General features: G+C 30.1%; 1 protein-coding gene across 7 annotated transcripts in view; it reads left to right on the top strand.

Moving 5' to 3' along the window:
• Nucleotides 1-378: 378 nt before the first annotated feature.
• The window catches only part of LOC105202541 (disks large homolog 5), a 62981-nt gene continuing 48735 nt past the window's right edge, over nt 379-14624 (top strand). For 3 of the 7 annotated variants that reach the window (XM_026139859.2, XM_026139858.2, XM_026139856.2), the window contains exons 1-5: nt 379-599; nt 8474-8669; nt 13388-13405; nt 13783-13930; nt 14272-14623. In XM_026139859.2, the coding sequence (XP_025995644.1) occupies nt 8627-8669; nt 13388-13405; nt 13783-13930; nt 14272-14623 (561 nt within the window). In that variant the 5' untranslated portion in view covers nt 379-599; nt 8474-8626. Of the gene's footprint in view, nt 1317-8473; nt 8670-13387; nt 13406-13782; nt 13931-14271; nt 14624 lie in introns of all 7 variants that reach the window. The other 4 variants (XM_026139857.2, XM_026139861.2, XM_039448584.1 and 1 more) reach the window with 4 other exon arrangements.

Here is a 14624-nt window from a genome sequence, read left to right as displayed (position 1 = left end):
TAAGTATGCATACTTGCTTATAAAGTATTTTTATAATAAAAAAATCAAGATTGTAATAAGGGATTTCTCAAATATTTGTATTAACAATCATATAGTCGATAACGTCATCGCTCTTCAATTACCGCCGGGCCCCTGGGGTCCCAGTGACGGACTCGAAAATTTACTCAAGGTTGACGGTCTTTAATAGGCTCTCGTCGGTGTTGCTGTGAACCGAGTATATATTATTATTTTACTTTCAAATAAACGCGCCATTGAAGATTAGTTATGAACTACACCTATAGATGGCGAATGATTACAATTTAAAGGTCTCTAGTTTAAAGCATGGGAGTTTCGAGCCTGACATACGTGTGAACCTACCGAGTTTGCGCGACTCCCATTTGCGCGAGAGGCGCGAGAGTTGGCTGAAGTTGGTGGTCCTCACTAGTGGCTCGGTGACGGATGGACGGACTGCAGTCGGCGCCCGCCGTTCGTGCTGTGTGTTGTGTCGTCTATACGAAGAACTGAGTAGTAGTAGCCGCGTCGAGAAAGCACACGCGCGCGCGCGCGCGCGTAGCCAGGCGAACCAAAATGGCTAATTGTCAGACTGGTTGGTGCAGCAGGTGAGCGAGTGGATTACGCGATTTTCCGTCATGTACGTGCGAATTGTTCATCGACTTCCTCGTCGTCGTTGTTTCGACGAACAGAGACGGTGCGAAAATGCACTTGCACAGCCGAGACTGCATGTCGAAATTTGTCTCCGAAATCATTGTCAACATCATCGATCGTCGACGACGATCACCGACGATCGTCGGATCGATTGTTTCCATCCGGCACGCATATTGATGATACGAGCACCTCGTAGTATCCGTCAACGATCGATGCCTTTCACGCGAGTGCGACTGTTCGAGTATTTTCGCAAACATCGAGTTCGAGAGCATTAAAATCTCGATTTGACTTAGAAGGAAAAGAGGAAACGCGACGAAATCTAGGAAGTCGAGAAATCACGCATGGATATGCGTGTCGTTATTTTCTGGTGTATAAATTTATTACGCCTCACTCAAAAAACACGCGTCGTCCTCGCGCTATTATTTCTTTTCGTGTGTATGTATGTGTGTATCGGTCGTTCGCTCAGCTTAGTCGCGATTGTGTGCGCGGATTCTCCCTCCTCCTCCTCTTCTACGTTCTCCCTGTACTATTAAGCGCGCACTCGTTCGCGCGGGAGAGAAGTGATGCATAGAAAATCTGTTGGATAGTACGCGCGCGACACGTGTCTGTGTATTGGAGTGTAGTCATCGGCTGCGGCAACGTCGTGATGGGGAGGGGTGGAACGGGAGGAGGTGTGTATCACTGACGAGATACTATACAGACGGACAATTTTACTGAAGTTTGCGTGATTGTTAAAATTTAAGTAAATAAGAATCGTTTGCATCAGTGTAGATTAACTCTAATTTCTGTTCAATTTGTCTTCTATCTTTCCAAGAATTAGTTTCAAAGGAAGCTTCGTTCCGAAATTCACTGAAAGTATTAAAAGTCTACAGTATGTAACGTGAATTGTAGATTGTTTTAATATTGGCAATGTGTGTTGGAATGCAGTTCAAATTTTAAAGTTTAGCTATATTAGTGCAAACCGATCTAAGCATAAGAATCTAAACAACACAGTCTGAAGCTCTTATTAAACTATGTATTAGACATATTGAAAATTGAGGATCACAAGTTGGAAATTAGAATTCAACCAATCAGAACAAAATAGATTAAAATTAAAATTATTTAATTAGTCAAGTTCTAATCTTTTAATTTAATTTTTATTCCATACTTGATACAAGCTTAAAATTGAGTCATAAGACATCTAAAATACGTTTAACAAAATGTCTCAACATTTCTTATGCAAAAGTAGTTTTGAAAATGCCTTAAGGTTAATCTACAATGCTTTTTGCTTCTTGTTTCTTGTTTTTGTCTTGTCTTTTTGCTTTTTTACACACTGTTTTATTGAAATTGACAAGATAAAAATTAACAACTTTCAAAAAGGACAAGAGATACAATTGTTGATAAAATAGTATGCAAAGAAGAAAAAGGTAATAAGCAAAAAGCAAAAAACAGTGGAATGGAAATGGCATATAGTAGTTTAGCCTTTAGGATTTGATTTTGGATTTTACGTTAGAAAAATTAATAATGATTGTATTCAAAAGAAAAATCAGATTTGCAACTATTGTAAAATTTTTTAATACAATTGATTTATACATTTAAATTCATTAGGGAATTGAAGAAAATAATTAGTTGTATTAAAGAATCTTGTAATAGTTACGAAGCTGCTTTTTCTGCTGAACATACAAACTATTTTATGATTTATTATTTTGATGTTTTATAGACATATATGCATATTTAAAGCTTAATATTACTTGATTTTTATTTTAAATTATAATTTTTATGTCATTGTTTGAATTTGATTATCTATCTAGATAATTATGGAACAAATTTATAATTTTGCAGCAATATGTTTATACATACACATATATACATTTCTGTAGGGTTTAGCGTGATGGTCCAATTCCATAAAACCCACCATTGAGTCAGTTTTTGTAGTTGAGTTTTTTAAGTGAGTTTAAATGGGTTTTTTTAAATGGGTCAAACTCAATAAAATTCAAAAATCAATTAAAGTTTAATAATAGTACAAGTATTACCTCCACCTGCACAAAAGTATTACCTTCACGTATCATTGTATTTTAATATTCAGTGAACAATAAGGATAAAATGACACATAGGAACACTTGAGTAATTCTTCCGAACACAAACCTGATAGAACATTCAAAATAATAGAAAGTCAAAATTTTCATGCAAAAGTCAGAGATCGACTATTTTTATAGAGAAATTTATAGAAAAGAAACTGAAAAATTTTTGGTATAACTTTGATACCATAAATTGTGGAATAAACACAAAAATTGAAATTTTTACATTGAAATATACGTGAAATTATTAAAGTTATGTGTGATTTTTCTTTTAATTATTTATTAAATTATACAGAATTTATGATTTCTCAAAAATGCCATTTGTTTGAAAAATTTATAAAAAAATTTACTCTAATAACAAATATTTTAATATTTCATACACGATAAAATCTTTTTATTTTTTAGAGAATTAAAAAAATTGTTTAGTTTAATTAATTTTTGTTTTAATTTTTATTTTTTTTAAATATTAATTAGTTAAAAACTTCTTTTTTTAGCAAATTTATAAAAAATCTGCTACATGTAACAAACATTTTAAAATTTTGTGTACATAATAGAATCATTTTTTTTTTGGAAAAAGCATAAATTCAATAAATTCAAAAGTAATAGATTACTAATTAAATAGCTAAATTTGTTAATTATTAGTGGATTACAAAAAATAAAAGCGCATACAACTTGAAAAAATCCCACTGCTAAGTTTTTTTAATCCGAGTATATATATTTTTTATAGTGATCTTATCACACACATGCACACACACATATGTATATGTCACAGGGAAATAGCAATTTTAGGAAAATAGTAACTGACTAGGCAAATAGCATTTGCCTGGTTAGGTTAGGTTAGTCTAGGTTAGAATAAATTGCATAATTTTTGTGTTTTTAAAGCAGGCATTTAGTGTTTTTAATTCTAAGCTATTGATCAGGCAAATGCTATTTGCCTAGTCAGCTACTATTTTCCTAAAATTGCTATTTGCCTACGACGTGTGTATATATATATATATATATATATATATATATATATATATATATATATATATATGTGTGTACGTATGTATGTATATTTATAATATATATATGTACGTATGTATGTATAATATTTGTATGTATACGTATATTATGTGATGTTTGTGAAATAAGAGTTACGGATCTATTTTGTGCAAAGATTCGGGTTTAAATCCATTATAGAATACATTAGATTTTTAATTAGATTTTTAATTATTACTTCTCGAAAAGCAATGAGAAATCATTAAAGTATCTGTATCAAGACAGTCACTGTGGATCATGCATGAAATGGTTGTGACACCACATTTAATTTATAGATAAGTAATCGTAAATCAAAACTTATTAAACCACGATCTTTGAGATTGACTAGAAGGAGAAATATTTATATATATTTTACAGTTATTTTATAGATTATAGATTTATTTTATAGATTTTAAATTATATTATTATAGACAACATTACAAGTATGCATACTTATGTATGAAGCATTTGTATAACAAAAATTATGAGTTTAATAATGTATTATCCAAAGGTTGGACATTTACGCGTAAAATAATCTATTATACACACACACACACACACACTACACATGAACTATGTGAATTATGCTTTGTGCTTAAGAATGGTGAAAACAGTCAAATCGATCAACAGAGACTAGGTTTGAGTCCGATCGTCATCCTATATATATTTTCCAAAGTTGCATCAAAGCTTAAGCTTTATTTCAAGCTTAGTCCTAAGATGCTAAAACTGTATTAAGGCTTAATTAAGGAGTTAGAGCCAGGCCAAGCTTGAAAGAAACCTAAATTCCCTGTGCCCAGAATTTTCCTATTAAGGGTTACATACACCTAGAAGCACAAAAAATAGCCCTATATTTATGAATTTTTTTTCTTCGAACGTATTAGAGGTATCAAATTGGAGTTTGTACTAATATTTTTTATACAGTTTTGTTAATAAAATCTAATTTTAAATTTAAAAATATTAAAAACTTAAAGTGATGTTGAGTGCTGTATATTAACTGTAAAGTATGTTAACTGCTATAGCTGTTTGTGGTACCTATTGTAATATCTACGATTTTTATTCGAAATACAAAAATGCAGTATATTCTTGAAATATATAGTTAAATCTAGTCTTTGTTATAACTACTTTTTAAAATTTGTGTTGTAAAATTTATTACAAAATAGCACTTATATGAATTTAAAAGCCCAAATAAATATTTAAAAAAATCGGTTTTTTAACTATTGAAAAGAAGCTTAGATCTAAAAAAAGAATCTTCTACGATAAAGACTGCGTATTTTCTGCCGAATAAATAGATACGCTGAATAAATTAAAAAAAAAAGGAATTTAATCTATCAATTTGTTTTCGAAATCAGTCTCTTGTTAGCCGCTATATTGGAAACATCTCTTACTGACTGCGGCATTTTCAATACCGTTTTTGATAATTATAAGTTTTAAGCACTTTATCCATGGCTTCGTTAGTCGTCATCGATTTTTGATGGGTGATCAAGTCCTTCCCCCTTAACACGTTGGAAAGTTGCACTTCGGATTCAACAAACCGGCAGTGACAACCATTGAATCGACGATGACTACACTATTAATTATTAGAAAGATGCTTTTTTTATTGTAATTTTGTTGATGATGACTCCAAGAGAGTCGAAACGTTCAATTAAATGATTTTTGGTCTATAATTGACTCACTTTCGCACAAAAATAATTGCGCAACACTCTCATTAGCCTTCTTTACTTCTTATCGTTTTTGAAATATTTTGGGGATACTGATTTAAAAAACACTGTTTCAAGAAAACGTTTAAAGTTTTCAGTTTGTTTCAAGAAAACGCGTTTAAAGTTTTTAGTTTGTTTAATTCAGCGTATGCCTATCTCTTTAAAACACTATAAGTTTTTTATTCTTGCACATTTTGAATGGAAATTTTAGAAAAATATTCTTAAGATACTACAAAAAAATAAAAAGTATTTTTTTTATTCACTTTGGTGTATGTAGGCTTCTTAAGGCTCATATTAAACTTAAGGAAAAAGAAGTTGAACAATAGATCCATACATAAAGGCAGGTCAACACAGCACTGGGCTTGGATTGACAACTTAGTAGGAGTAACAGAGGAACTCTTTACTTCTAGATGACATCTAAGGACTGATATAGTCCCCTTCACTTCTGTTATTATTACTATTATGTATTTATGTAAATAATCTATGGATCATTAGAAATAATGTTTTCTGGTTATATTTTCTGGTTTTTATTTTTAATGTTGTACATTTTAATTTTATTAATACTAAAGTCGTATATATTAATTTTATAATTTAATTCTTTATTTCTATATTGTACTGTTCAATTTATATTGCTGTAACAAATTTACATTGCTTGTTTAATCTACATGAAGATTTGTAAAAACATAATGTTAATACATAAATAATCTATGTAAACTTTATCTTAATCTTCTGTGAACACCGTTTTTTTTCACTACTTACATGGACGATCGTTGACGTTCTCAAGTGTTTTTGAAAGAAGTTTTGGTTTTTAAAATATCTGAAAAAATTTTGGTATATTCTTCCACATTCCAGAATACGATTTCATAATTGTTTGACCCAAAATGTTTTTCACTTTTTTTGTACGAGACTGAATTTGAGGAAGAATCGGCAAAATATATTATTTAACCCTTAAACACACCGATTCCGTAAAATGCATAAACACATTTTTGGGTCTGAGATTTTTTTAACTTTGAGAATCTAATTTTAGTTCCAATCAACATTTTTCAACAATTTTTTTCTCACATGGAAGTTCAGAATCTCAGAAATGTGACTACACAAACGGTATTGCTGAAAAATGATATATTGCGAGGTTAAAGTATAGAGGAAAAACCATTAGGCAAAAATGAAAAATTGTTCAAAAATCCACTTTTTCTTTAAAAAATTGTATCTTTGCAAGAAAAAACTTTTAAGAACTTTAAAATACGACGTTTTAAAACCAGAGAATCATACTTTTAAAAAGAAATGGACATTGTCATTTTTTTTAAAAAGTATATTATGTACAATTACAAGAAAAATATAAGGTGTTTTTGGGTGTTTAAAAATTTTTTTTTTAAACATATCTTTGCGACATAAAACTCCTAAGGACTTTACAATATGACGTTTTAAAGCTAAAGAGTTATTCTTTTAATAAAAATTATGTTATCATTGCTTTCAAAAAATATACTTCTAACAAGGCAAATATCATGTATTTTTGATTAATTCAAGGCTAAAATTGAAAATTGATGTGTTTCATGATATATTTTGGACTCTGCGCAGAAGCCCTCTTTTCCATAATACTATATGTATAGTATTATAACTTTAGACAGAGTATATGCGAGTAACATATGCGAACGGATTTGTTCGAACGTGTTTTGTCCGATTTTTTTAATATAAGATTATTTACAAAAGGGTTTTATTCATATACACTGTTAGTCCCACAGACTCCAATAAAACTTTATTGCCGTGCCATTCGAATTCTAGTTAACCAAAAAAGTTGATTAATCATATTAATCGAAAGAGATTTCAAACTTTTTTTACTCTCTGATCCAAACTTTCTATTTTATTCCGTCTTTACACAACAAGCGTCAAAACTATATGGTGCCTGTCGAACCCACTTGTGTGTTTATGGGTTAACTAAAAAAATTTGTAACTTGTTTTATACGTGCAAAAAAATCTTTTTAACTTTAAATAGTCGAAGGTTAGTGCTTACAAGAAAAAGTAATGTAATTGTTTATTTCATAAAAATTTAATTGAAAATCAGTAATTTTGGTTTATGGAAAATGGAAAACAAGGTAATATAAAAGCAAAAACATTACATTTTTGTAAAAAAAGAATAGTATTTTATTATTCATAAAATTATTGGTTTAAAATATTTTTATTATGTTTTATCACATTTCTTAAGCCAAAGCACATCATTTTATGTTTGAACTTATTTATCAGAACGCACGGATACAATTTATTAAGATTATGCATTATTTTATATAAAATAAAATAATTTTTTACTTATATCGAAATTAGCTGAAAATAGCAAAAAATATGATTCATTTATTTGCAAAAAATACTACTTTGCAGAGTCGGAAGAAGGGGGAGGGAGTCGTTGGCGTTCTCGGATTAACTTTTACGTGCCTGTATAAATATGAAACACGACTGACAAAATATGGCATTACTTAGTCGATATGTTCTTACTATCAATTTTTTGGGGATGGAGAATCCTTCGATTCCTTCTGTTTACCGTGTAACGAATAATTCAAAATTGAAAAATTGCTGGGGTCTTCAAAGACCTAGGGTGTTCACGGAGAGTTAAGATGTACGGCACAACTATAGTATTATTCAAATATTTATATTAACAATCACTCATTTATATTAATATTTGATAATGTCATACTCTTTAATTATTGCCGGGCCTTTGAAAAGAGCTTTTTCATCCATCGAGGCCTGTTTTGAAAATTTACCTAGATTTGATGGTCTTCAATAGTATCTCGGTACACACACATATCTCGCGATGGAGTAACATGTACGTATATGCATGCACACGTGCACATTGTCAGGTGCAATATCTATCTTCTCTGGTAGTATCTTTTCCCGATAATACGCGGCCCCGATACACCGCTGCAGCGTGACGATGACGTGATACACACATAAACACACATGATCGTCGTGTAGCCATAATGTCATCCCGAAGGCTGCTTCTTAGTAATTTACAAAGGGTTCGCTCTTCCGTGAAGTACGGGTGATGTATACGGCATGCTTTTCCAGGCGATACCTGCCGCTTCGGACTCGGCTGTTGGCGTGCGAGGACGTCGGATGTCTGTGTTGGTAGAGCGCATTGCGCGCGCGAGATACGTACACACGCGCCCGCTCGCTCTCTCTTTTCTCTTTGCGGCGCCCTGAGACCCACCACCGAGTAGCATGGCTTCTGGTGCATCCTCCTTGGATAGCGCTGGGAGTAGCGGTGAGTGACAGTTTTTATTTTCAATTCCTTTTTGTGCAGAGAGAACGGTTACGGCTCGCTCGTACTCGCTCGATGATAATGTCTCTCCGCTATGTATGGCTAACGTCAGCGCGTCATTGTATTTTTAATTGCGACGTCAGGACGACACGTCGTCGTTCTCGGCGTCGCCGTCTACCGACGGTTGTCATCGTCGCAGAAATATTTTTATCGAAGAATTAAACTCGGTAGCGCTAGAAAGAAATCTCTTCAAGGCACGTATTATGGAACTGTTTGGAATTCTGATCAAAATTATTTAATTCCTAAGTTTTTATTGTTTTTGAAGGAAAACGGAATGATTTTGATCGGAATAAAATTCCGATCCAAATAAAATTCCATACGTGTTCTGAACAAAATGTAGGTCTTTTGAAATGTAAGCTTTAGAGTAAGTATCTGGTACAATGAAAACAAGGTTGTCGATTTGATTAATATTTTCAACTTGATTAAATTTCTTTAATTCAAATACTTATACAGAATGTTTGAGTGCGTTCATACACCCATTTTAAAGAGGACTAATTTTTTTCAAAAATTTTTCAAACAAAAGATACGATTTGAAAGAGAACAAATAAAATCAATTTTTGAATAAAATTAATGTTTAAAGTCACCGCCATTTTTTTATGGAATTACATGAATTTTTTAACATTTAATATTACATTTCTTTAGTCTACCAAAAAGTAGAAAGTAATTAAAATAGAATCGAAAAATTAATAGTTTATAGATATTTCATATTTTGTTTTGGCATGTTTTGATATAAAATACGAAATATTTTGTGAACTATTGATTTTTTTATAACTCTAAATTAAAGTCGCGTAATATGGATAATGGAATACGTTTTGAAATTAACACATTACTCCAATAAATATATATGTTAAGACTTTTAACCTAAACAAAACTCTTAAGAAACATGTTAACTATAACATTCAATAAATAAAAGTTTTTAAAATTTAAATCTAACTTTAGTTTTAACAAAACATAAAAATTGTTAAAATGATAGTAAAAAAATCTAAAAAAAAAATAAATGTAATATAACATGAAATACTGATCAAATTTCAAGAATGATAATAAATAATAAGTTAAACTTATTTATCTATGTAAACTGATTAAAATTAAACATAGTTTATATCTTTATAATGCTACATAAAAAATAAAATAACATTACACATGAATAACACAGTGGCACAAACAGAATTTCTAAACGAAATCAGCCGCTTTTTTGTAGTTTTTTGGCTGCTGAATACGAATCCGCTGTCCAAATTACTCCATTACGGCACAATTTTGAGAAATTTGCAATTAAAGTTGCAAAAAGGGACTATTTTTATTTATTTTATTATATTATAACTACGAAATGTGCTGAAGAAGTTTGACTGTAATTAAAATTAAATATGTAGAGTTTTCAACCCTCAAAAGGAATTTTTGGTGTCGCTATGATTAATAAGATATTCATGGTTAAATATGAGGTAAATTGCGGAAAGCTGCGAATTCGATCATTGACAATTAGCGATTAGCTTTCAGTTACATTTATTTCAATATAATTTAATTTTTATTTTTTATTTTGAATTTGTCAATTTTGACATCGGATTTTTATTCAATATCACGAAAGACATAAATTTTTGCAATCCGGAGACTTTCCAGTTTTGACATTTATCATATTAAATCCGCTATTTTAAATTTGTCAACTTTTATATTTTGTAGTTATAATATGACAAAATAGCCTTATACGTAAAAATACGTAAAAATAACCTTTTTTGCAACTTTAATTGCAAATTTTTCAAAATTGTGACGTGATTGAACAATTTAGATAGAGAATTTATCTTCAATAGCCAAAAAACTATAGGAAACAGCTGTTTTTGTTTTGGGATTTGAGGTTATGTTTTTATGCTACAGTGTAATTAAAAACAAAATTATATCTTAAATCATTAAATTATTATATAAAATAAATGTCATCATCTAAAATAAATATTATATATAACAAAAATAAAAACGTTTATATTTTTGTTCTTAAATAATATAACGGTTTATATAAAAATAAAAACTACATTGCACATCAGAAATATATTTTAAATATAGAAAATTTATGATACATATAATTATCTTGCATGCAAAATAAGCAGTGTAATATATAAAATACATTCTATATTCTCTACTTCTGAAATATTTTACATTACTCGTGCATCTTGATATAACAAACAAAATTTTCTTGTGTGAATAAAAAAAAAAAGATTTACAATTAAACAATAACATATAAACATTACACAGGTCTGCAAACAAAATTTTTTGAAGAGTTGGTTATTCCACGTAATCTTTATGTTTTAGGGTGTGCTGAATCCGAAAATGACCTCCGTTTTGTCATAGGACATTACGTTTTCTGACAATGTAGGTACTGTGTTAAATAAGATAATACCTCAAAATAAATAAAAATAGATTTATGAAATTAATTTTTTTATTACAAATTTTTCTCATAAAAATCATTTTTTTAACTGGAATGAGAACCAAGAAAAAAGTTGAATTGAGTTCGGGCATGTCAGAGCCCGCGTGTTCAATTTGCAACATGTTGATGCTGGTTTCATTAGCTTACTCTGAAAGTTCTTTTCTTTGAAAGTTACATTTTTTTGGCATTGTATATCTTGAATACACTGATGTAAATTAATTAATAGTAATTTTGACTTTTTTGGTTAAAAACTCTAAGATAAAAAAATATCAAAAATTGAGAACAATTTATTAAATTTAAAGAGAATTTTGCATTTTATGGCAAATCATGACGTCTAGTATTTTTTTCAATATTTTTTTTTGTTTTTAGCACACCAAAATACATGGAAATTAGATGAAAATAATTTAACAGCTTTTTAGTCGCAGACCTGTGTTATTAGCAATATGTAAACATTAAAAAAATTATTTGAAGTTTATGGGAACATGTTTAAGACAACGGAGCAATTTTTTCAGGAGTAATAAAAATAAATAATACTCATCGAAGAAAGTTGTTGCCGCATAAGATTTGCTGTTCATTATAGCATATTTTTCAACAATTACAACAACTTTTAGCGATTGTTATCTGAATGCAATGTTTTTTTTTAAAAATAAGCTCTTATTTCATATTGGTAGATTTCATATTATCTGCCTGTTTTTATTCTATTTTATTACTTTTATGCACAGAACAATAAAATGAATCAACTGATGTAAAGAAAACATAATTGTTTCAAAAAATGTAATTGCATATTATAAAATGCATTATTTTTTTTAGAAGCATTATGTGTTTTCTTTAATCAATTGATTTATTTCATTATTCTGTGCATGAAAGTATTAATTCTTTTGGGCTTGATTATATGCATTCCGAGCGTTTGAAAGAATTCATATCTTCCACAACAAATTTAAGATTACGATCTTTTTCTGAGTTTATTTTAAAGATGAAAGCTAAGATTCTTCATAAAACATTGACATTCTTGAGTTTTATTCTTTGACCTGGATACCTGGTGAAATATTAGTAAAATAGACTTTAAGTAATAAATACACATCTTTTACAAAAATTAAGATAAGTTTTGTTTTTGTCAACATAAGGACATATAAAAAGAAATCGCTACTTACTTTTAAAATGACGGATTCAATATAACGTGCTAAATTTTGATGTTTACATATAAGTTGGTGTATATGTACATATAGATTTTTGAGATTGCTGATAATAAATCAATAGTAAAATTCAAAAGTTAAAAATTGCGTATTCACTGATTAATTAAAATGTTAATTTTGGAGTAAAATTTGAATAAAATTCCTTTTGATCATTTTGATGTTTGAAATTTTGACTACAGATTTAGCGTTCTAAAACCGTTTAAAATTTAAATTACTTGCTAATTATTCCTAGAAAAAAGTCAAGCACAAAAGGACTAACTTTAATATCAAAAAAATACTTTAACTTCAGGTATTTAACTTAAATGTATAAATATTTGAACTGAAGAAATTTAACACTTATTATATAACTTTGTTTTTTGAATCCTTGTTATATACTGAATTGTTTGTGTCCATTATTAATTTTTATTTTTTTTACAATTATATAACAATTATTAAGTAACTATTATATTATATATTTTAACATCTCTAGAAAGTATTTGTATGATTTGAATAAATTCTATGTAAGTGTTATAAATAATTATAGTTAACACGGTATTAAAAATGAATGCGAGGAACACAAATATCTCAAGGTATGTGTTAAGCGTTAGTCAAGTTGAAGATTTTGGTCAAGTTAACAACTTTTTTGCTTAGTTTACCAAATACTCTTTGGCAAGCAATTATAAGTTTTATTTTGCATTGAGGAAAGCAGAGTTTGTTTTCGATAAATGAAACCTTACATAGACGGATTTGAAAGAAATCAGATATCATGTTATATTTATAATAAATAAAATATCGTCGATGATTTGGTTAGCCGACGAAAACAATGAATTGCTATGCTTACATGCATGACCTAGAGTTTCTTTCCTGGTGAAAGCTAGCGAGACTTCTGATTATGTTGTTCCCTCTACTGTAACAAGCGTATTGGACTTTTAAATTTTATTGTGAAATTTTATGCTGCTTGGATGATATTCGAACTTTTACTTGTTTTATTTGTGCTTCTTTTTCATTCGTGCGTTTCTCTCTCTTTTGTGATTAAAATTTACATCTTGAAGTAATACAGGTGTTTATAATTAATTTTCCAGATGGTGCACTTAACATGGGTAAGAGATATTTTTAAACAAGTATTACAAAAATACACGTGCGTATATGTATAGACTCGATTCATCTACGTCACATTTTCAATAGATTCTTTATGTGATATTGTTGCATTATCTTTTGTCGCATTATTAGTATTTGTATTGGTAATGCTTGAGAATGATTAAATTGTTTGTACGTGCACCAGTTTAGTATGCATAACATAGATTTTTTCACAATATGATATTTCCTGTATTTTTGTTCATATTTATCACACAAATTACGTAAAATACCGCGTTATTCATTTTTATGCACGTACATTTTACATTTTATTTTACGTTACATCGATTATTTTTTTGATGTGTTTGCTGTTTGGAATTGGCACTTGTGGTCATAAAACCAGAGGGAGATAGCGGGAGCTATGGCAGTGTTGGAAGTCCAGTTGGTGGCCCCGAGTGTCGTAGCGACTATGACGGTTTGCAGGCTCAATGTGATCAGGCGATGCATCAGCTTCAGCTGCTTAGACATAAGCACTCCGATACCATAAGACGGTTTGTTTTAATTTTGTTTTATTTGGTATCTGTCTTGCTATTTGTACTATAAGTTTGTTTTTTTTGGCTGAAAAGAGGAACTTTTTACACTGTTTATCTTTTCCCTTTTTCTCTAATATAAAGAGAAAAAGGAGAAAGAGATTGAAAGAAATGCAAGAAGTTCATCTAAATAGGCTTATATTCTTTTTTTCTTTTTCTTTCTCACGTTACCTTTTCATTTTCCACATGTTTCTAATTGTATGTACACATTCACACATCTCACACATCTCTTTTATACTGAAAACTTCAGTTTTAGGCTAATTATATTTTTGGTCCAAAGTAAAAAGAAGTATAAAATTTAGGTGCGAAATTACTATGAAAGAATTGGAGTACTATCGGGGTCAACACATAGCAGTCATGAATCAACTGGAAGCCACATCGCAAGAGAGCTCCTCGTTACGAGCGAAATATGGCGATCTGGCGAATGACAAGCAACGATTGGACCGGGAGGTTCAGTCATTGCAGAAGGAACTCTCGGAATTGCAGCGTATGCAGAACCAGGAGGTTCTCGTCACTGATGCCGCGGGCAACGATGCTATGAATCAGCACTATCTCTCCGCATTACGAAAGTACGAAGCTGTTAAGGACGAATACGATTCCCTTAGGAAGCGATACGACGACCTGATAGCATCTCATTCCTCCGCTGTCAATAAGG

The sequence above is a fragment of the Solenopsis invicta genome, chromosome 4, assembly GCF_016802725.1.
Source record: "Solenopsis invicta isolate M01_SB chromosome 4, UNIL_Sinv_3.0, whole genome shotgun sequence".
NCBI classification, from domain to species: Eukaryota; Metazoa; Arthropoda; class Insecta; order Hymenoptera; family Formicidae; genus Solenopsis; species Solenopsis invicta.
Note: the sequence above shows the minus strand (reverse complement) of the source record. Positions and strands in the feature narration are given on the sequence as shown.